This window comes from Myripristis murdjan, chromosome 8, assembly GCF_902150065.1.
Source record: "Myripristis murdjan chromosome 8, fMyrMur1.1, whole genome shotgun sequence".
In the NCBI taxonomy this organism is placed as follows: Eukaryota; Metazoa; Chordata; class Actinopteri; order Holocentriformes; family Holocentridae; genus Myripristis; species Myripristis murdjan.
This window is the reverse complement of record NC_043987.1, coordinates 35,587,394-35,611,367: the sequence shown is the minus strand read 5'-3', so window position 1 is coordinate 35,611,367 and position 23,974 is coordinate 35,587,394. Positions and strand designations below refer to the sequence as shown.

General features: G+C 43.8%; 1 protein-coding gene across 1 annotated transcript; it reads left to right on the top strand.

Annotated features, from left to right (window-relative positions):
* Positions 1-1,228: 1,228 nt before the first annotated feature.
* On the top strand, positions 1,229-21,649 carry LOC115363730 (rho GTPase-activating protein 27-like). Its single transcript, XM_030057998.1, has 8 exons — positions 1,229-1,318; positions 2,696-2,744; positions 14,610-14,729; positions 16,077-16,175; positions 16,471-16,548; positions 17,226-17,360; positions 17,494-17,599; positions 20,110-21,649. The coding sequence occupies exons 1-8, from the start codon at positions 1,229-1,231 to the stop codon at positions 20,285-20,287; spliced, it is 855 nt and encodes a 284-aa protein (XP_029913858.1). The 3' UTR covers positions 20,288-21,649.
* The last annotated feature ends 2,325 nt before the right edge of the window (positions 21,650-23,974 follow it).

Here is a 23,974-nt window from a genome sequence, read left to right as displayed (position 1 = left end):
TGAAAACAGGACTTAAATACACAAGAACTAAATAGCAAACAAGACACACCTGGGCAAGGGGCTGGAACACAAGACAGGAGAACACAGAGGAGAGGCTGAGGGAAACACTGGGAGGGATCAGAACAATCAGGGATAATTGACAGACACAGGACAGGTGTGGCACAGGGAGAAGCAAACAAGACACAGGTGGAATCACTGAAAGAAACTAGGCAAATGAAACTCAGGAAAACAGACACAAGACCAACCAAAATACAAAAAACACAAAACCATGACACTTGATTCATACTCAGGTGAAATAAAAATTGTAGAAAATCTAAACTTAGTTTACCGTTTACTTTGCCGTCTTTGTTTAGACTTCCTTGTTATTTCAAGTGTACTTAATAATTAGCTTCTGCTGACTGAATTTCAGATCTTCCAGTAGACCTCCTCTCAAAAAACAGTAATGAGTACACCAGGGGCGGAGCGTCTGGGGAGGCTGGGGAGGCGGCCGCACCCGGGCCCGGCTGTCACTAGCTGGGTTTCCATCCACTTATTTTTATTTGCATTTTCAGAAATTGCGAAAAAAAAAAAAAAAAAAAAAAAAAAAAAAAACTTGGATGGTAATGACAGAAATTTGAAAAACGAAACAAAATGCCGAAAATTCGCAAAAAAGTTTTTACGCTTGGAGGGGGTGGATTTCTCAGCGTATCGATAAAAGAAAATGCGACTCTTTGCTGTGGAAACAGGTATTGCGAATAAACGATGACTGGACCGGATACCACGTCACACTTCTACGCTACAGTCTTACTATTAGTTATTATTAATATTTTTATTAGTCTCTTATTCCTTATTCAGGATGGTTCGGTACGAAGTTAGCGCTGCCAAAACAGTAAGCAGACTTCTCCCAAGAGCCGACAAGTTCAGCAGGAATCTGTCCCTGATCAGCTGTTGAGTGTCAGCTGAGTGTGTGTTGTTGTTCAGTCGACACACATCTGATAATGTCATCTCACGGCGCACTCTCCTCCCAATAATCGCAAAACAAAACTAATGGAATCAGGCATAAATTCGCATTGTCTTTTGCGCATTTTGACAAAATTCGCTCAAAAATTTCGATATATTTGGATGGAAACCAACCTACTGTCTGAACTGGAGTCAGTAACCTAAATTATTTTATGATTCTTCTCAGTAGCCGCCTAGATCATAGATTTTATCCTTCTCTCTGTGTCTCTTGGCTGTACTGATTATGATGATGACAGGGACTCAGGTGGAGGTGCCGGGCCCGCTGTTTGAAAAGCAGCCCCCTCCCTCCTCACCCGTGGTGCTCCTCCTCACGCCGCAGGTCAAAGTGGAACACTGTGGAGTGGAAAACTCCTCTGGATGGCTTTCCGACTGATCAAACCAATTTCCCTGAAAATATCCAGGATGCCAACACCAATAGTGTCTTAAGAGGTAACCACTAAGATGAGGTTTACATGATCATTTTTTAAAAAGTATGCTTAAGTTATATGTTGTTTCCAAAGACTTACAGCAGGCCTGGTTATGTAGAAAAGCTGGCTTGGTTGACCCGGAGTATGGCGCTTCTTTCCAGATCCTGCCACAGAAAAGTTTGGACACATTTGTTGCACCATTGAGTCGCCAATAAGGGGTCGCCTTTCCTTTTTGAACTTGTTAGAGACTCACGTAAATCATCCTACAACCAAGAGAGGAATTGTTTACTTAAGGGGATAGTGCAGTCGAAAATGAGATGATTGTTGACCTCAGTATTGTCCAGATTTGTCATCAAGCCATTTTCTAAAATTTTCTACAGTAAAAGATAGACACACTCATTTTTGGGAAATGTGAACATTAGGTGAATGCATTTTCTGTTTATTATATATTGAGATACAGTATGTACAGTAGCTATATCTATACAATTAAGATATGCAAACATACATTAACAGACTCATTTTTGTGCTTACTCACATGTCCTGAACCAGTTTTCTCCCGCATGAAGGGACATCTGCGTATGAACAGGCTTAACATCTCTGTATATTGTTTGGCTGAGGGATACCTTGGTTGGGGAGAGAAATAATAGAATAAGTTGAACATGTTGTCTTAAAGTGCCATTATATGGAGTATAATCTCAATTTAAAGCTACAATGTGCAGTAGTTTTCCATAATAATGATAAAAGTAACCTACATTGTTTGGCTGCTGAGGATGTCATACAGTGACAGATCATTTCTCCGAGGGGACAAAAGTTCTGGGTCCTTTGCCTCAAGTGTATCTTTTAATGCTTTGAGGAAAGCAAACTGACCCAGTGAAGCAGGTCCAGCTGTTTGCTCATCATGAGGTCTTTGTAATATGGAAAAATGCAAGAATATGTTAGACCGAGCTGTGTGAAATAGTAATGAACAGACTGTAACTAGTTGAGAAATAAAGTTTCCCCAACAAATGACCAGAATTACAGTATCTTGACAGCATTTTACCTGTTCCAATTTCTTCTTCTTGTTGACAGTGATGATGATGTCGATGATGATGATGACTTCAACTGCTCGAGATACTTGAGGAATTGTGCTTGTTTTTTATTGATGGGATTAATCTCTCTGACATCCTCTCAGAGAGAATTTCGAGGGTTGCTCCATCAATATCATTCTCTTCAAAACAACACACACACACTGTGTGTGTGTGTGTGTGTGTGTGTGTGTGCTGCAGGAGCAGGAGCACCTGTCCGAGGAGGAGGAGGAGGAGGCGTCCGACAAGGAGGACAAGGACAGGAAGAGGAGCGGTGAGTCCTCAACACGACACACACTCAGCTGGACACAGGAGGAAATGTGGCGGTCCGTGGTGCCAGTAAATAAAATGATGGTAACACCTGTGAATTTCATGGTTAGCAGGTAATTAATGCATTTTTTTTCATTACCCCCCCACCAAAAACACTGAAAACCCAAAACATTTGCTTTTACTGTGTCACCAAGCTCTTCCTGTCCAGTCCACATGACGCTGCACACCACACCTGTGTTTTATTCTGTGGTGTTGCTGTGGAGCTCCAGCAGGACCAAGTGAACCCTAACCCCACCTGAAGCTGCTGCAGCTGCTCCAGGCTTCACTTTTATGATCTAATGGATTCTAAATGTTCAGAGAGAACATGGCGACGCAGTAAAAGTAAAGTAAAGTAAAACTGATGCAGTTTGGGGCAATTTCAAAGAAATTTCAAATACATTTTTTTTTTTTTTTTTTTTTGGTGAAATTTAGTGACAACAGACAAGGTGACATAAGCAAGGGGACAATGGGGGACAAATAAATTGCACCAAATGAACGTAAGGTATAGACGATGGACATACAATACAAACCACAACAGACAACAACATAGCGTTGCATTGGTGTGTATATAGGTGTGTGTGTGTGTGTGTGTGTGTGTGTGTGTGTGTGTGTGCATGTGCTTCATGAAAAGACAGAGGGTATGGTATTATTGCGTCCAATATGGTATAGCTAATATAATGAAAATAGATGAATAAATAAATAAATAAATTCATTAATTAATTAAAAAAAAAGAAAAGAAAAAAGAAAAAAAGAAAAAGAGAAAAGAGGAAGAGAAAAAAAAAGAAAAAAGAAAAAGAAAAAAGTATATATATATATACATACTTAAACATACATACATGAATGCAATATAATATGGCATATCTTAATGTAATATAATGTAATGTACTTTAGCTTAATATAATGCGGCATAACATTATAAGATAATGTAATATAATCCAAGCTGATACAACACATTATGACGTGATATAGCACAATATAGCAATATAGTATAGCATCATATGATATAATATAACATAACATAGTAATCCATTATTATATGATATATACCATAATCTAGTATAAGCCGATATATCGTCATGATGACAATCTCGAGAATAATAATTGCTAATATATAATTGCAATGAGGGGCGAGGCCAGACCGGGGCATCAGGGAAGCGAGCATGAGGCCCCCCCACCGGGCCCCGAGTAGTATGGCGGGAGCAGGGCGAGACGGCAGCGGAAAGAGCCCGCCCCCCCAATTTGATTTTATTTTCATTTTAGTCTATGGCCGATCATGCCTTGGGCCGCACCCAGACCCTGGGGTGGCTGCTGGCCCGTTGCAGATCTAGCCTCCTGTGCCTCTTCCTGGTCAGGGCAACTCCCAGACCGTTGGGAGGGAGTCTGCCTACTAAGGACTGCCCCCCCCCCCCCCCCCCCCGTCTTTATTTCATTATTATAATGTCATCATCATGATTACCGTTACAATAACATGAAGTAAGTTTCAATAGTTATGATGATGTTATAACAACAAAAGGATAATAATGGAAAGTAATAATAATATTAATAACAATAGTGATAATTATCCCAATCATAATCATAGTTGTGATAGTACTAGTAGTTATAATATAATAACAGTAATAATGATATGATCATTATCATAATAATAATCGTAATAATGATCATTCTCCATAATAATGATGATAATAATAATAATAATAATAGTCATAATAATAACAGCGATGTAGTAACAGTTCTAGGTGTGTGTGAACAAGGAGAACGGGCAGAAAGGAAAGAAGAATAATAATGGTAGAGGGGAAAAAAGAAGAAAAAGAGAAAAAAAATAAAATAAATACAGAAATAAATAAAAGAATTAAAAAAAAATGGGGGGGGGGGTAAATACGTGGGCTGTTCTGGTGTGATATGGTATCAAATAAGAAATGGGTTCCAGGTGTCATTAAAGGTCGACATATTGCCTTTGTTAGAAGCTGTCATTTTCTCTACTGAGATGAATTCTGTAAGAAGGTTGGTCCAGTGGTTGATGTGTAATGATTGTTTTGATTTCCAGTTTAACAGAACTGTTTTCTTGGCGATAGTTAGAGATATGAGCAACGGGTTCCTATATTTGGTTGGGAGGTTAATTTGTGTGATATCGCCGAGCAAGCAGAGGGATGGGGATGGTGGGATTCTGCAACTCAATATACAAAGTTTTTTGTAACTGCTATCCAAAAAGAGTGAACCGGTTGGCATGTCCAGGTTGCGTGAAAGTAATCATCGGTGCTACCCAAAGTGCATTGTGAACAGGTGTCTGTGTCAGTTAAGCCCATTTTTAGCATTTTGTGTTGAGTGATGTGAGTCCTGTGTAGAGTCTTATACTGTATAAGTTGCAAGTTTGTGTTGTCCGTCATAGAGAAAATATTTGTGCAGATTTGTGTCCAGAAGTCGGGGTTGGGAGAGATGGCCAAGTCGTTTGTCGTTTGGAGTGTTATGGATTCATCCGAGTTGGATAAAAGTTTATAGATCTTTGAGATTATTTTATTTGAGTCTGTGATTTTCTTAATTTCTTCACCTAGTTTGAAGGGTTTGAGAGAGTTGTTGGTTATGTTCATCTTAGATTTGATAATAGATTTAAGTTGTTGGTATTGGAAGAGTTGATTCCTCCCAACCCCGTACTTCTGGATTAATTTGTTGAAAGTTATGAATTGATTATTTTCAAAAAGATGGTGAAGGTGAGTGATTCCTTTGTTTTGCCATGTGGGAAAGTGAATGGGGGTGTTGTCAGAAAGAAAATCAGGGATGTGCCAAATTGGGGTGTACTTACAGGGTGATAGTGATGAGCTAGTGATTCTAATAGCTTTCCACCAGGCTGTCAGAGTTGTCGAGATTACTGTATTCTTGAAGAGGTTGAGCTTTTTAATTGATTGGGGTAGGAACGGTAGGTCTGTGATTGAGATGTTTTGACATTGGGATTGTTCTAAGTCTATCCATGAGTTATTGTAATTGGGTTGTTGAGTCCATTTGGTTAGGTACTGTAATTGGTTTGCTAGGAAGTATAGTTGAAAGTTTGGTGCTTCGAGGCCGCCTTGGGATTTTTTCTTCTGTAAGGTTGAGAGTGAGATTTTTGGTTTTTTATTTTTCCAATAGAACTGGTTAATTGAGGTGTTGAGAGATTTGAGCCATTTGTCTGTTGGGGTAATGGGAAGCATGGAAAATAGGTAGCTGATTTGAGGTAGGGTTTTCATTTTAACTGTTGCAATTCGTCCTATTAGTGAGAGTGGGAGATTTGTCCATCGTTTGAAGTCGTCTTGTATTTTTTTTAGTAGTGGAGTGTAATTAAGGTTAAATAACTCTGACAGCCTGTGGGAAATATTGATACCTAAATACTTAATGTTTCCGACGTGAAAGGGAAGGAGTGGGTCTTGAGTTGCAGAATCCCAAGCATTTTCAGACAGAGGGAGTATGATTGATTTGTTCCAGTTAATTGTGTAGTTAGAGATGGCAGAGAAGTTGTTGATTAGATTGAAGGTTTCTTTTAATGATTTGTGGGGGTCCTGTAAAAACAATAGTATGTCATCTGCATAAAGGCTGATTTTATGTTGTGAATGGCTATTTTGAATTCCTTTAATGTTATTGTTTTTTCGTATTGCTGCGGCGAGGGGTTCGATGAAGATGGCAAATAAAGATGGTGAGAGTGGGCATCCTTGTCTGGTTCCTCTGTGAAGTGTGAATCCCCGTGATGTGATACCGTTCGTGGTTATTGTGGCCATAGGTGAAGTGTAAAGAATTCTGACCGAGTGAATGAACGACTCTCCAAAACCGAGCTTGTGAAGAGTGTTAAGTAGAAATGACCAGTTAACTTTGTCGAATGCCTTTTCTGCGTCTAATGATACAATTATAGTTTTGTTTTTTGTTTGATGTGTTATGTAAACAATCTGCGGGTATTATTGGAAGCGTGTCTATTTTTGATGAAGCCTGTTTGGTCTGGGTGGATAATAATGGGGGTGGCTGTTTCAAGTCGGGCAGCTAATGCTTTGGTGATAATTTTTAAATCAGTGTTGATTAGGGAAATGGGGCGGTAGCTAGCAGGGTAGGTTGGGTCTTTGTTAGGTTTTAGTATTAGTGATATATTGGCAGTATTCATGTGTGTCGGAATTGTGGATGTAGTTTTTATTTCTGAGGTTACTCTGTGAAATAGTGGTGAAAGTATGTGCCAGAAATGTTTATAGTATTCTGCTGGGAATCCATCCGGTCCAGGTGATTTGTTGTTTGGCATTTGATTTAAGGCTTTACTGAGTTCTTCTGGGGTGATTGGTGCATCTAGAGTATCGGCTAGTTCTTTGGGTAGTGTGGGTAGGTCCAAGCCGTTAAGGAAAGATTCTATTTCTGATGAAGGAGGTTCATAACTGGAAGAGTATAAGTTGCTATAAAAGGTCTGAAAGGTTTCATTTATTTCCTGTGGGTCCTGAGTGATTTTGCCGTTAGAAGTAATTATTGATGGAATAATTGACTTTTCTTTTTTGTGTTGTAGTTGGTTTGCTAAATATTTCCCTGCTTTGTTGCTATATTGAACATTTTCATACTTAAGTTGTTGGATTAGAAATTGTGTTTTTTTGTGTATTATATTGTCGAGTTGTGTTTTTAGATTACTGAGTTCCTTTTTTATCTCTTCTGTGTGGTTATTGGAGAGAAGGTTTGGAAGTTGTTTGATTCTTTGTTCTAGGCTGTTTTCCAGTTTTTGTTGTTGTTTTTTCTTATACGATGAATATGATATTATTTTCCCTCTGATTACTGATTTACCTGTTTCCCATAATAGTGATGGTGATATGTCTGGAGAGTCGTTCATTTCCATAAAGGATGCCCACTCTTCAGCTATTAAAGTGTTAAAGTCAGAGTCTTGAAGTAATGATGTATTGAATCGCCATCTTGTAAGGGGTCTGGTATATGATTGAATGTTTACGGCAAGAGAGACAGGGGCATGATCGCTTATAGTAATGGGATTGATTATGGATTCATGGATGTTAGGAGCAAGTGAGTTGCTGATCAGAAAAAGGTTTCTCATTCTCCAAATATTGCCAAGTCCGTAGTCATTCATGTATTGTTTGATTATTTCGGTGGAGTGCCAGTTTCTTGTATTACCATAGGTGCTTGAACGGTCAGTTGTGGGTTCTATAACGGTATTGAAGTCTCCTGCAATTATGATGTTTGTTGATTCACTCAGTAGAGAAAAGAAGGCATGAAAAAAAGACTGGTCATCGTTATTGGGTCCATATATGTTAGCAAATGTGAATGTTGTGTTGTTTATAGATGCTCTGATGATGATGTATCTTCCTTCTGGATCTACAGTAGATGTGTTATGAATTAAGGGTAAGTTTTTATTTATTAGGATTGAGACGCCTCTCTGTTTGCTATTGTATGTTGAAGAGAATATTTGATTGAATTGTTTAGGTTGGAAATATTGTAATTCTGAGTCTGTAAGATGTGTTTCTTGTAAAAAGCATATGTCGGCCTTTAATTTAATTAAATGATTAATAATTTTATTCTTTTGGTTTGATTACGAATGCCACGCACATTCCAGGTCACCAGGTTCAGAGTTTGTATAACTGTGTGTTAGTTAGGTCTATGTAGGGAAGGTCTGTCTGAATTTGAGGATGCTGCTGCAGCTGGAGAGAGAGAGAGAGAGGGAGAGAGAGAGAGAGAGAAAGAGAGAGAGAGAGGGAGAGAGAGAGAGAGAGAGAGAGAGAGAGAGCAAGCAAGCAAGCGAGAGAGATAGAGTGTGTGTGTGTGTGTGTGTGTGTGTGTGTGTGTGTGTGTGACCGCGCATGTGCGAGCGCACGTGTAGTGTTGTGTGTCTGTCTGAAAGAGAGGCTTGAGTGAGTGAGTGAAAGAAAGTTTGCAGTCATATATACAACATAGACACACGGACATTAACATATAAGACGAGAAAAAAAGAAAAAAGAATAAAATAAGGGGGAGATATGAAAAAGACAAAAAACATTTAGAATTAAATAGTGACAATACAAACAACAAGCAAGAAAGAGAAAAAGGGACGCACATGAGAGAAAAAAAAGTGTGTCTGCCATTCCCAGGCTGCATCAATTTGAAGAATAAAGAAAAGGATAGAAATTAAATGGAGAACAAGAACAAGAAGAAAAGTGAGGTGACAAGTTAACCAAAATAAGTTAGTTAGTAATTAAATAAATAATAGTTGTAATAAAAACGATAAGATTAAAGAAAGAGAGGAAAAAAAAAGTACCGAAAAAATAATAATAAAAATTAAATTATAATAGTAAGCGACTGGTTGAGAGAGAGAGAGAGAGAGAGAGAGAGACAGAGAGACAGAGAGAGAGACAGAGAGAGAGAGAGAGAGGGAGAGAGAGAGAGAGAGACAGAGAGACAGAGAGAGAGACAGAGAGAGAGAGAGAGAGGGAGAGAGAGAGAGAGGGCTGTCACCGTAACGAATCTGTGGGTCCGTTTGCTGCGGCGGTGGCTCGGCGGTGCCTTTTGTTGCTATGGTGATCTCCGCTCTGATGACGTCGAAAGAAAGCGACTGTTTACATCAGCTGGTAGCACTACTGGCTCGCGTGGTCACTTCCACCAAGCCAGTAGGTGACATCTGGACTAAGTACAACTTTCCATCGATATAGAGCTTGTCAATGATAAGACGAGTTCTCTTGCTGCTTTTTCTCGCCTCCGTCATTATGGGGTGAAGTATCTTGCGCCTCCTCCTTGCGTCGCTGATGGAAAAGTTGGTACCCCGGAGCTCCTTCCTTCTCTCCATGATGGAAATCTTCATTTTGGTATCGAGCACTTTTGCCACCATGGGACGATGTTTCTGTTTGGAAGCCTCAACCTGCCCAATGCGATGTACTCTCGAGAAGCAGATGGTTCCGAGCTCACGTTCGTCCATCTTCAGACTGTCTTTCAAGAATGACTTGACCAGCTGCTCAGAGGTGTGGTAAATCTCCTTACTGGTTTCTGGGATCCCGTGGATTATAATGTTATCCCTCATGCTTCTTGATTGCATGTCGAGAATATCATTTGTCATTTTCTGATTTTGTTGTTGGAGTTCAGCTGTCAAAGTCTTTAGTTTGTTCACTTCCATTCTGAGGGAAGCGTTGTCTTCTTTGAGGGTTTCGACTAGCGCATTGTTGAAGTCCATGGCTTGTTTTAGTTCTTCCACATCATCCGACAACTTTTTTAGTAGGTCAAGTTTTTCCAGTTGTTGTTGCATCGTGGTCATAGATTCCCGAATGTGGTGGAGATCCATTGAAACATTCGAGTTGTCGAGATCACTCGAGCTCAGCTGGTTTCTCCCTTGTTTGCTGTCGGGATTTTTAGCCATGTTGTGATAGATCGAGTCTATTGCCCCTTTTCCACTAGTACCTACTCAGCTCGACTCGGTTTAAGAGCTTTTCCATTAGGTGGTAGTTCCTGCTAGCAGGTCCCATTTAGCACCTACTCAGCCGGGGCTCCAAGCGAACTGAGTCGGGCTGAAAATGTGACGTAAACACTGTGCAGGCAACTGATTGGACAGGGAGTGACGAGAGCGACTCCTGCACGAAAACAAAACCCGACATTTAAAAAAAAAAAAAAAACGGCAACAGTGGCCGTGCGCATTGATCGTCAGTGAAGTTGTCAAAGTCAGAAAATGGCAAGCAAACCGCTACCGCGGTCAAATAAAGACGTGGAGACTTTTCTGAGCTTGGTGGCGGCCCAAAGAATCCAGAGGGAGCTGGACGGGGCGCCGCCTTGCTATGACGACTCCACCCACGATGAGGTGCTACTCAACTGTAATGGAAAACCACCGAAACCGTGTCGAGGCGAGTAGAGTCGAGCCGAGTCGAGCCGAGTAGATACTAATGGAAAAGGGCCATATGTAAGATTCTAATTCCTCGATGGATTCTTCCACAAACGGTTCCAGTTTGGGTTGTTGAGGTTAACGGTACTTAGAACTAGGTTTAGCAGCGTGTTTGGGAAGGCTGACACGGAGGGTTGCTCACAGCGACTTCCCGGCAGCCATGACAGTCAGAAAATCAAAAAATCCCCCCCCCAAAAAAATGACTACAAAAAAAAAAAAAAAAAAAAAAAAAAAAAATTAAAGCTGCAAGCAGCGTTGGACGGGCCGTCGCACCCGTGCCGCCTCGTGCCCACTTGTGCCCGGTGGCTGTGGCATTAAGCACACACACACACACACACACACACACACACACAGAGTTGTTACTGCTCCTTCCCAATGAGTGTGTATTGGGAGAAGGCTGCAGGCAACTACTGTGAGTCAGAGGAGTGGAGGAGGGGAGGGAGAGCAGAGAAACCAGAGTCCAAACCTGTTGAACAACTCTTCAGTGGCCACAAACTTTTTCCAGTCCACAACATGAAATATAGTTTTGTAGGAATATGCGTCCTCTTTCTATCGGCATAGGTTTGAAAGCTGTCAGACTTGTACTTTAGTCACCAGGGGCCTAGTGCCTGTTTATTCACAGCAGGCACACCAGGGTCCATGGGAAAAAGTGGAGGCGCTGGTTGTGGACACTCAGACTTTGCGTCCTTCTGAAATCCAAACGGTTCGAAGGAATGTAAATTCCTTCAGAAGTTTTGTTAAGCACTATGTTCTATGTCATCTATTAAATTTGCAAGCCGATAAAATTAACGCCCTGGGAGTTTATAGATTTTCTGCAAAGCTCAAATTTGGGCGAAAACGTGACTTTCAAATGCAAATTGCGGACGTCCTGTTGGTTTTAGGTGGGGGCACGAGCACGAAAAATGTCGGGCTTGATGAGATCTACGTTTCGGCGCAGGTTTGGTCTTTCTATCACATTCCTGTGAGCCGCAGCGGCTGCCTTTGCGTCCCTAGGTGGCGCTACCGAGCCCATTTTTGCACTGGGGGGTTCCGATTTTTGATTTTATCGATTTTTTTGCCAGACCTGATGTGCGTGCCGAATTTGGTGAGTTTTTGAGCATGTGTAGGGGGTCAAATTAAGCGTCAAAGGGGCGTAATAATAATAATAAGAAAAAACGAACGAAAAACAATAGGGCTTCGCACTGGGACAGTGCTCGGGCCCTAATAAGAAAGAAACGATACAAATACAATAGGGCTTCGCACTGGGACAGTGCTCGGGCCCTAATAAGAAAGAAACGATACAAATACAATAGGGCTTCGCACTGGGACAGTGCTCGGGCCCTAAAAATTCAAATACATTAACTGTTGGTTGTCTCAGGTGTGATGTGTCCAGGTGTGATGTGTCCAGGTGTGATGTGTTCAGATGATGTGTCCAGGTGTGATGTGTTCAGGTGTAATGGGTTCGGGTGTGATGCGTTCAGGTGTGATGTGTTCAGGTGTGATGTGTTCAGGTGTGATGTGTCCAGGTGTGATGTGTCCAGGTGTGATGTGTTTAGGTGTGATGTGTCCAGGTGTGATGCGTTCGGGTGTGATGCGTTCAGGTGTGATGTGTTCAGTTGTGATGTGTCCAGGTGATGTGTTCAGGTGTGATGTGTCCAGGTGATGTGTCCGGGTGTGATGTGTCCAGTTGTGATGTGCTCAGGTGTGATGTGTTTAGGTGTGATGTGTTCAGGTGTGATGTGTTCAGGTGATGTGTCCGGGTGTGATGTGTTCAGGTGTGATGTGTTCAGGTGATGTGTCCGGGTGTGATGTGTTCGGGTGCGATGTGTTTTGGGTGTGATGTGTCCAGGTGTGATGTGTTCGGGTGTGATGTGTTCAGTTGTGATGTGTTCAGTTGTGATGTGTCCAGGCGATGTGTTCAGGTGTGATGTGTCCAGGTGATGTGTCCGGGTGTGATGTGTCCAGTTGTGATGTGCTCAGGTGTGATGTGTTTAGGTGTGATGTGTTCAGGTGTGATGTGTTCAGGTGATGTGTCCGGGTGTGATGTGTTCAGGTGTGATGTGTTCAGGTGATGTGTCCGGGTGTGATGTGTTCGGGTGCGATGTGTTTTGGGTGCGATGTGTTCAGGTGTGATGTGTTCAGTTGTGATGTGTCCAGGTGTTGTGTTCGGGTGTGATGTGTCAAGGTGTGATGTGTCCAGGTGTTGTGTTCGGGTGTGATGTGTCCAGGTGTGATGTGTCCAGGTGTGATGTGTTCAGGTGTGATGTGTTCAGGTGATGTGTCCGGGTGTGATGTGTCCAGGTGTGATGTGTTCAGGTGATGTGTCCAGGTGTGATGTGTCCAGGTGTGATGTGTCCAGGTGTGATGTGTTCAGGTGTGATGTGTTCAGGTGATGTGTCCGGGTGTGATGTGTCCAGGTGTGATGTGTCCAGGTGTGATGTGTTCAGGTGTGATGTGTTCAGGTGATGTGTCCGGGTGTGATTTGTCCAGGTGATGTGTTCAGCTGTGATGTGTCCAGGTGTGATTGGTTCAGGTGATGTGTCCAGGTGTGATGTGTCCAGGTGTGATGTGTTCAGGTGTGATGTCTTCAGTTGTGATATGTCCGGGTGACGTGCTCAGGTGAGATGTGTCCAGGTGTGATGTGTCCAGGTGATGTGTCCAGGTGTGATGTGTTCAGGTGATGTGTCCAGGTGTGATGTGTTCAGGTTTTCATGTGTCCAGGTGTGATGTGTTCAGGTGATGTGTCCGGGTGTGATGTGTCCAGGTGTGATGTGTTCAGGTTTTCATGTGTCCAGGTGTGATGTGTTCAGGTGATGTGTCCAGGTGTGATGTGTTCAGGTGTAATGGGTTCGGGTGTGATGCGTTCAGGTGTGATGTGTTCAGGTGTGATGTGTCCAGGTGTGATGTGTCCAGGTGTGATGTGTTTAGGTGTGATGTGTCCAGGTGTGATGCGTTCGGGTGTGATGCGTTCAGGTGTGATGTGTTCAGTTGTGATGTGTCCAGGTGATGTGTTCAGGTGTGATGTGTCCAGGTGATGTGTCCGGGTGTGATGTGTCCAGTTGTGATGTGCTCAGGTGTGATGTGTTTAGGTGTGATGTGTTCAGGTGTGATGTGTTCAGGTGATGTGTCCGGGTGTGATGTGTTCAGGTGTGATGTGTTCAGGTGATGTGTCCGGGTGTGATGTGTTCGGGTGCGATGTGTTTTGGGTGCGATGTGTTCAGGTGTGATGTGTTCAGTTGTGATGTGTCCAGGTGTTGTGTTCGAGTGTGATGTGTCAAGGTGTGATGTGTCCAGGTGTGATGTGTCCAGGTGTAATGTGTTCAGGTGTGATGTGTTCAGGTGATGTGTCCAGGTGTGATGTGTTCAGGTGTTGTGTTCGGGTGTGATGTGTCAAGGTGTGATGTGTCCGGGTGTGATGTGTCCAGGTGTGATGTGTCCAGGTGTGATGTGTTCAGGTGTGATGTGTTCAGGTGATGTGTCCAGGTGTGATGTGTCCAGGTGTGATGTGTCTAGGTGTGATGTGTTCAGGTGTGATGTGTTCAGGTGATGTGTCCGGGTGTGATTTGTCCAGGTGATGTTTTCAGCTGTGATGTGTCCAGGTGTGATTGGTTCAGGTGATGTGTCCAGGTGTGATGTCTTCAGTTGTGATATGTCCGGGTGACGTGCTCAGGTGAGATGTGTCCAGGTGTGATGTGTCCAGGTGATGTGTCCAGGTGTGATGTGTTCAGGTGATGTGTCCGGGTGTGATGCGTCCAGGTGTGATGTGTTCAGGTTTTCATGTGTCCAGGTGTGATGTGTTCAGGTGTGATGTGTCCAGATGTGATGTGTCCAGGTGTGACATGTCCAGGTGTTCATGTGTCCAGGTGTGATGTGTTCAGGTTTTCATGTGTCCAGGTGTGATGTGTTCAGGTGTGATGTGTTCAGATGTGATGTGTCCAGGTGTTCATGTGTCCAGGTGTGATGTGTTCAGGTTTTCATGTGTCCAGGTGTGACAGGTTGTGTGTGTCTCCTCGGCAGCGAGCAGGAGCGCGTCCGGAGCGGCGGACTCGGATCAGGGTCGGGTTCGGACCAAACTGCGTAAGTTCCTGCAGAGGCGGCCGACGCTGCAGAGCGTGAAGGAGAAAGGCTACATCAGAGGTAAAACTGCTTCCTGGACACCTGAGAACATCTCTGACCCAATCAGGGCGGGGAGTGTCAGCAGGTTGGGACGACCTGGGTGGGACGTCCAATCCTCTGTGGGGTTAACCTGTAGGGGCTAACTCTGTGCCATACCATCTGTAGATTTCATATTTCATATTTATTATTACCACCGGTATATTTCACATTTCACATCTCATATTCTTGGTTAGTTTATTGTATATACTTAGTCCTTATTGTCTTTAGTGTATCTATCTATCTATCTATCTATCTATCTATCTATCTATCTATCCAGACTGTGACGCTCAAACACAAGTCAGTACGAAAATGTATGAATAACGGCTCTCGTCTTTGAAGCAGAATAATCCTCACAGAGAAGTTAGGATCAGGGGAGGTAAACACAGGCGCCGTGAGACAACATGCACTTTTGTCAGTCCACAGCCAACAGACACTAACTGAGAACACAGCGCCTCTAATGATGTCCAAAACAAACAACACTGCCGTTCCACAGTCACAGAAGATGGATAAAAACATTTGAGATATTAGAAAAAAAAATAAAAATGTACGGATTTGAGCTTCAGTGCACAGAAAACCACAGCCAGCTGCTCCTCTGCCAAAGCACAGGTCAGACCCCTCTGGACTCAAACTGCATTTCCACTCTGCATCACTAGGTGGCAGTATTGCACTGAAAAATAGGAATCATTTGTGTCCAAGGCCATGGCATACAGAGACCATGAGCTGGTAATGCAGTTATTAAAGTAAGACGTTCATGAAGTGAAAACAGGAAAACAGCGTGTGGTTCTCTGAGCGGCAGGAAACACGGTGTGCTGTCGCCAAGGCAACGTGATGTCACAGCGTGCTGTCCCCATAGAAACTGAACCGGGTATTGCCATGGCCACAGCTGTGAACACTGTGATGACATCACGGCGTGGGCAGGAGAGCCTGTTTGAATAACTTTATTGAAACCTTAATCCGTTCATGGAGGAAATAATCTGCACTTTAATCCACAAGGAAAGGAATTGTCAGCAAATAACTCCAATAAACATGAAGAAGCTTTAGCACTTTAAAGAACCACAGAGAGTGTGTGGAGAACCAGAACCCTAAATACAGAGGTTCTCCAGCTGCTGACGGTTCTCTGTAGATTAATGAATGAATGGATGAATGAATAAATTAATGAATGAATTAAATTACAGATTAATTAATAATCAACAACTGGAGAGAAGAATGGATAGTGAGTGGCTGTGAAGGTGAGGTTTGATGTGTGTGTGTGTGTGTGTGTGTGTGTGTGTGCGTGCCTGTGTGTGTGTGTATGTGTGTGTGTGTGTGTGTGTGTGTGCGTCTCACCAGACAACGTGTTCGGCTGCCACCTGGACACTCTGTGCCACCGAGAGAACAGCACCGTGCCGCGCTTTGTGGAGAAATGCATCAGAGCAGTGGAGAGGAGAGGTACACACACACACACACACACACACACACACACACACAGAAAAGCCTATATTACACAGAGAGTAGGCTGGCATCAGATTAGATTAGGAGTCTTTATTGTCCCCGAGGGGAGATTTGATTTGCAACAACTAAATAAAACAATACATAAAATATAAATACAAATAATAAATGTCATCAGATGAGTTATCATGAACACACATGTACAGTACAAGGACACAAGCCTACAGCTTATCATTATCATTACCATATCATTATGTGTGATATGTGGTGTGTGTGTGTGTGTGTGTGTGTGTAGGTCTGGATGTGGATGGGATCTACAGGGTGAGCGGTAACCTGGCTGTCATCCAGAAACTTCGACACAAGGCCGACCACGGTAACACACACACACACACACACACACACACACACACACACGTAAACACTTTTGGTGCTTTTCCACTAGCACCTACTCCACTCTGCTCGGTCTGTAAGCTTTTTGTATCAGGTGGTAGTACCTGGTACCATTGTAGTACCTGGTACCTGGTACCTGGTACCTGGTACCAGGTACTATTCTAGGACCTACTTGGTTCCAGTCGAGCTGAGTGGAGCTGAAATGTGACGTAAACGGCGTGCAGGCCTCTGATTGGACGGGGAGCGACGACGCATGAGAGCGACTCCTGCACGAAAACCAAACCCGACATTTTTAAAGAAAAAGAAAACAGCAGCAGCGAGCGTGCTCATTGATCATCACTGAAGTTGGCAAAGTCAGAAAGCGGTGAGCAAACCGGCACCGTGGTCAAATGAAGAGGTGGAGACTTTTCTGTGCTTGGGGGCGGGGCTGCGTTGCTATGACGACTCCACCGTTGACGAGGTGGGACTCAACTGTGATGGAAAACCAGCGAAACCGAGGCGAGCCGAGCCGGTGCTGCTGGAAAAGTGACTTTAGTTTCTTTGGACCTGCACACACTCCCTCCCTCTTTTAAAACCTGTTCTCTCTCTCTCTCTCTCTCTCTCTCTCTCCCTCTCTCTCTCTCTCTCTCTCTCTCTCTCTCTCTGTCTCTCGCCCGGCAGAGGAGCAGCTGGACCTGGAGGACGGCCAGTGGGAGGAGATCCACGTGGTCACCGGGGCTCTGAAGCTCTTCCTGCGGGAGCTTCCTGAGCCGCTCTTCCCCTTCAGCAGCTTCAGCAGCTTCATCGCCGCCATCCGTCAGTGCACACACACACACACACACACACACACACACACACACACACACACACTCCTGTATATAGCCTTGTTTATGTCTGTCATGTTTATGTGTGTGTGTGTGTGTGTGTGTGTGTGTGTGTGTGTGTGCAGAGCTCCCAGACTACCAGCAGAGGGTTTCCTTCATGAAGGATCTGGTTCGCTCTCTTCCTCTGCCAAACCACGACACCATGGAGCTGCTGTTCAGACACCTGCGCAAGTCAGTGCACACACACACACACACACACACACACACACACACACACACACACACACACACACAGCCCTACTGTGTCCTCGTATACAAAGACCACCACTGCTTTTCATAAATAAATGTCATCTTTAACTGATTTGAACCCTGAACCCTGAACCCTGCCGGTTTTCTTTGGCGTCCCCCCCCCCCAAAAAAACTCCCCTGGTTGGGCTCTTTCTTCTCCGACCAATCAGACGCAGCGTGTTGCTTCCTCACCTCGGCCTGTTCAGACGTGAGCCGCCAGAAAGAAACTGAAACAAACGGAAAAATACTCTCTTTCTCTTTCTGTCTCTCTCTCAGTTCAGTTCAGGTCAGAGGGGTTGATTCTGGGAAACAGAGCTTCACTTCTCCAAAGCAAAGTGAACATGAAACAATGGAGATGCTGCTAGAATTCTATCTACAGACACAGATATGTTAGTCTAGTTGGAAAAGGGGGGTGGGTTTTTTATCGGGACCTGCTTTTTCTAAATCCTTGAAGGGTGTATTTTAAGATTCTGCCAGGGACCAGGCTGAAGTCATGTCCCGTGGGGTTCATTTTTAACCCTTTCTTACAAACCCTGATACAGAACCATACATGCTACAGGGACAAATGAGCACATTTTTCCATTCAATTTGGACCCAGGGAATCCATTAAAATGGTTATTATTAAGATTCAAGCACATCTTGACTCCATTTCTGGACAAAAATCACACAAAAACAACAAGCGGACTGATAGTCCAGCAGCTGCGCGCAATATCTGGATGGAACCGTGCACTTTAAGATACAAGCATGACATTTGGCACACTGTTAGAGCATGCCCTAAGGATCATTTCTGGCTATAGGGCCATCGCAGATTTGTCCCGTGGTAACCATGGCAACCATTTTTCAAAATGGCTGCCACCTGCTGTGATTTTACCTGTAACTCAGGTTCTAGACCACCGAGGATCTTGATCCTGGTGGCTAATCCTACATTGGATGAGGAATACAGTGGTACTATATACAATATCCTAGCAACAACTTAACTACATATTTCTGGCATTCAGTTAATTAAATAATGGTAAAAACCATCAAAACTCATTTATTCCATCAACACACACAATCAATGCTGACAACAGCATTGATTGTGATTCTGACAGGTTGATGGGAAGTTCACTGGACCACACGACCAGAAGCAAGCCTGGCATGTTGCAACCTCCTCTGCTGTGGTTGCAAAAAAGGGTGTGGTGGAAAATGAAAATGTGGCAAGGCAGCACTTCAGCGCTCTGCCGTTTGCTGCTGTGGTGGACTGTCAACATACACAACTCTGTGTTGTCACACTTTCCTTCCTCTTTGGCTTTATTATAAATGCCTTTAGGCTAAATGGTGTCCTGTCTCTGTACTGCTGTATAGTTCCACTTTGGCCATTGCCATAAACACACATGCATTTCATGGCATATCTGTCAACATCTTAGAAAACATGTAGAGTATACTCTACCAAAACAGATATTTTATAATTATTATTATTATTATTATTATTATTATTATGCATTTATTTGTCCCCTTGGGGAAATTGATTTGCAGCAGAGAACTCTCATGGCATTTCATTACATAGAACAACAACTGAACTCATCCACAGCCATACAAGCACACCAGAAAAAAAAAAAAAAAAAGAAAAACACTTGGCCCAGAGCAGCTGGACACCCTGTTACTTGGTTGTGTTTAAGAATTTGATGGCTTGTGGAATACGTTTTGATGGTTTTTACCATTATTTAATTAACTGAATGCCAGAAATATGTAGTTAAGTTGTTGCTAGGATATTGTATATAGTACCACTGTATTCCTCATCCAATGTAGGATTAGCCACCAGGATCAAGATCCTCGGTGGTCTAGAACCTGAGTTACAGGTAAAATCACAGCAGGTGGCAGCCATTTTGAAAAATGGTTGCCACGGTTACCACGGGACAAATCTGCGATGGCCCTATAGCCAGAAATGATCCTTAGGGCACGCTCTAACAGTGTGCCAAATGTCATGCTTGTATCATGAAGTGCACGGTTCCATCCAGATATTGCGCGCAGCTGCTGGACTATCAGTCCGCTTGTTGTTTTTGTGTGACTTCTGTCCTGAAATGGAGTCAAGATGTGCTTGAATCTTAATAATAACCATTTTAATGGATTCCCTGGGTCCAAACTGTATGGGAAAATGTGTTAATTTGTCCCTGTAGCATGTATGGTTCAAAAGTTATGCTATTTTCTATTTTTTCCATTTTCGGATTTTGTACCAGGGTTAAAAAAGAACCCCATGGGACATGACTTCAGCCTGGTCCCTGGCAGAATCTTAAAATACACCCTTCAAGGATTTAGAAAAAGCAGGTCCCGATAAAAAAAACCCACCCTATGCGCAAGGAGCCCCCTTTCCAACTAGACTATGTACAGAAAAGTAAAAAAATAAAAAAATAACTAAGAGGAAAAAATACACGAAATTAACCCCGCCCCCCCACCACCCCCCTCTCTCTCTCCAGGGTGATCGACCATAAGGAGTCCAACAGGATGTCTGTCCAGAGCGTTGCCATAGTGTTTGGCCCCACGTTGCTCCGCCCCCAGACCGAGTCGGCCAACATGACGGTCCACATGGTGTACCAGAGCCAGATCGTGGAGCTCATCCTCAACGAGTTCCACACCGTGTTCCCCCAGAGATAGAACCCCCCGGACTCCTCCTGGAACCTCCACTCCGGGGGGGTGGGGGTGTGGGGGGGGGGTTGAGGGGGCCTCGGAGAACCTTACAGCACTGGGGGAACACAGTCCTGGAACCTCCGGGGTGTAAACCTGCCACCACTGGGGAACGTCTCTGAGGAACCGCCGGGGAAATTTACAAAAAAAGATGATGTCACCGAACTTTGTAGGACTCTGGAGCGAGACGTGGCCAGCAGGGGGCGCAACTCAAGGCCCGGGGCCTCCTGTTCAGTCACAGTCACATGACCATCGTGCCTTAACAGTAGGGATCAACCAATTATCGATCAATATCAGGGCCGATGTTCTGAAATTTTAATCCTCAGGATGGTAATGCTCATCTTCATGACAGCTGATATGAAAATCAGTCAGGCTCCGCCCCTCTGTCTGACAGGCAACGCCCCTTCGCCTGACAGGCTCCGCCCCTCCGCCTGACAGGCTCCGCCTCTCTGTTTGACAGACAGCGTAACAAAGCGAGTGGGCGGGGCCGTGTGTTTCTCATAAAGTGGCTCCAGTTTTACTTCCCTTCTCAGTGGATTTTTGTTTAATCTATTTGACAGAAAGTGAAAGTGAAAGCTGCTCAGTTTTGCTTCCACTAGATTCAAACACAAGAATTTTTTTTTTGTTTTCTGTTCTCTGTTTTTATTTTATTTTACTTTTTGTCTGCTTTCTACATTTTAACATAAGAAATATTTTGTCATCCTGAGGGGAAATTGACACTTGAATTTTTCTCGGCATTAATATTTTAGTATTTCTAATGTTAAATGTTCAATTCAAAGCAAGGTTTGTGTTGGTGTCTCTAAAACACTGCAGTTTTCAAATTTATTAAAAACAAATATTGGCCTTAAATATCCATCATGGATGTCCTGGATCGCTAAAAATCGGTATCGGCCCTGAAAGATCAAATTGTTTGATCTCTACTTAAAAGAGCCGGTAGAACCGCTCAGGACCGACTGTTCCACCTGTTTCAGACGTTCAACACTGAGACAGGAGAACCCAAACGTTCTCCACATGGAAGCTCGGAAATGACACGTTCTTGTGGCCTTAGCTCACTGCAGTGAGCCCCTTCCACGCAAATTAACTTGATTCACTAAAATGACGCTTTAAAGAATCAGGGTTAATAATGTTTGACCGTTTAACTTTGACCAGAAATTTAGCAAGAAATTCATTAAACATTACAAGAAAATGACCAGAAAATTATGACCAAGAAATGTGAAACAGATCAAAATAATCAGTAAGAAAATAGTGAAACACTGATTGAAAATTAGCATTCGAGTGGTGATGCCACGCTCTGCGCCGTTCTAAACAACGCCAGACAAACAAACAAACAAACAAAAACGAAGCTACCCTTTAACAAGCCCCTAAAGAACCTTGTATACAAGCCTTCAAGAACATTACCAACAAACAAACAAACAAACAAACAAACAAACAAACAAACCTTCCTCCTAGAACCTCCCCGAACCATCTGGAACTCTGGACCCAAACATCTCCTGTGCCTCAAAGGACTCTGCTCTCTTTTTCTTTCTTCTTTCCTTTCTTTGTTTGTTTCTTTTTTTAATACATTTGACATTTTTACGTCTGGCACCGACGCCAAGAGGCAGCTGGGTGGCGAGCGTTTAAGCAACAGGAGTTTGATTCCAGTTTCCAGCGAGACTTTTCGTGTTTATCCGAGACCGCATCCCGTTTTCAGTTTGTTGCTTAAACCTGACCTTTCCCATCCTTAACCACGTGGTTTTGTTGTCTAAACCTTTTCCTAACCTTAAAGTTGTTTTACTGTCTAAACCCGACCATTCCCACCCTTAACCACATGTTTTTGTTGCCTAACCCTAACCACGTGACACTGACACGTGATAAAAGCCAGAAAGCCCAATGCGTCCTGTCCTGGTGCTGAAGGCTGCCTTTTGGCGTCGGCATCAGATGTAAAAGGGGCGTGGCCGAGCTGTGGGAATGAGAAGGTGTTGGTCGGGATGAGGTGACGTAACATCCAAAAACAAGCTGCAGCTCCACGCTGAACACCACACCGACCTCTTCACAACCCCTCGCTCCTGAAACGTGAAGATCCTGTGGAACATTTTTGTGAAGTTTCATGTCCTTGTGTCACATTTTTTCATGCCTCTGATGAACTTTAGGATCCTTGGGTTCATGAGATCTTGTTGTTTAATTTAAGCTGCATGGACGTCAGAGACAAAATAGGCTCGTCCTCTTCACTCCTGAGAAACAGACTCAGCAGAGGTTTCCTCCTCCGTGAACAAACCTGTGAGATCAGCTGCAGTGTTCCCAGCCTCTGAACAAAACCACCTGTCTGCTGTTAATTCACCTGGAACCCTCAGGCGTCCCGTCACTCCGTTCAAGTTGCACAGAAAAAGCCTTTCCCAAGTCAGTATGTTGCACTACCAAGTAGATGTTAGGCTGAAATGACCAGGACTCTGTTGGATTACACTAGTATTATGGTCTGTCTGAGGCCTCATGGTACCCACACATGGACACCAACTTTAACCTCTTCCCATACATTGTTGATGTGGCGGTGCGAACATCGGTGTCCTCCACATTTGCATAAAGTCGACTGGTTACCAAAATATGCAGATCCCAGGCTCATCAGTTCAGTTCAGTTCAGTTCAGAAAACTTTATTTATCTCAACAGGGCAACTCATTTGCAGCTTTTCCACATGCATCCCATACAACCAATGAGAGCCAAGGAAACAGTGAAGCACATGGGCACATAATAATCAATTACATAATAAAATCAGTGCTCAGTAAAGTTTAGATGTGAAATGAAAGTGACCGAGCTTTTCTAGCATGAAATCAATTCACGAAACTATTCTGGCCGTTAGCTTTGGACAAATTTGTCAAAGCTGAACAGACGGTGTGTCGTTGTGAACAGACAGTCCACAGCCAGCACCTTCATGAGATCTGCTTCTGGGTGTCCGGGGTCGTTTCATTTGTTTCCTGCTGTCCGGAAGATGTTCGGAGGGCTGGTGCCCCGCCCACATGGACACACCCACAAGGGGCCAGAGTTGTGAAGCCGTGCGCCTCCTGCTGGTGGAAACTGGTGCAGCTTCAGTGTTATTACCAAGAGCAGACAGAGGCCGAGGCAGAACGTGATGCTGCGCCGCGGAGATCCAAGACAGCAGGAGAGCAATAAATATACATGTTTGTATGAGAAATTAATTTGAAATGAGCTGCTGACACGGATTTGACTGGTGGAAAGTGCAGCTGATATTTACCACCGTAACCCCTTCACACCTTTCAGTTCAACCTGGTCGGACAGTCAGCCCGCTCACACTAGCCCTTTGCACACTATGGTTACTTCCCAGTTAGTTCAGGGCTTAGACCCAGTTAGCTCGGGGCTAGCCTAGACCTTCTCCAGAGCAGGTTCTGCTGATTTTCTGGGGAAATAAAGTCGGGGTGAAGGTTTGTCGTGTGATTCGGGGCTAACAGAGCTCGGGGCTAAGTGTAGTGAGAACCGCTGGCAGATGGGAATCATTAAACTATTACACTGGAGACGTAAAATGTTGTATGTTGAAAACAATCGTACAAGACCAAAGAGGAACCTAAAGGTCACAGGTCACTGTCGCTAATGACAACAGCCAAACAGGAAGAGAAAACATCTGATTTGGTCCCGTGGACGAAGGACAAGAGAGCGGCTGGAAACTGGAG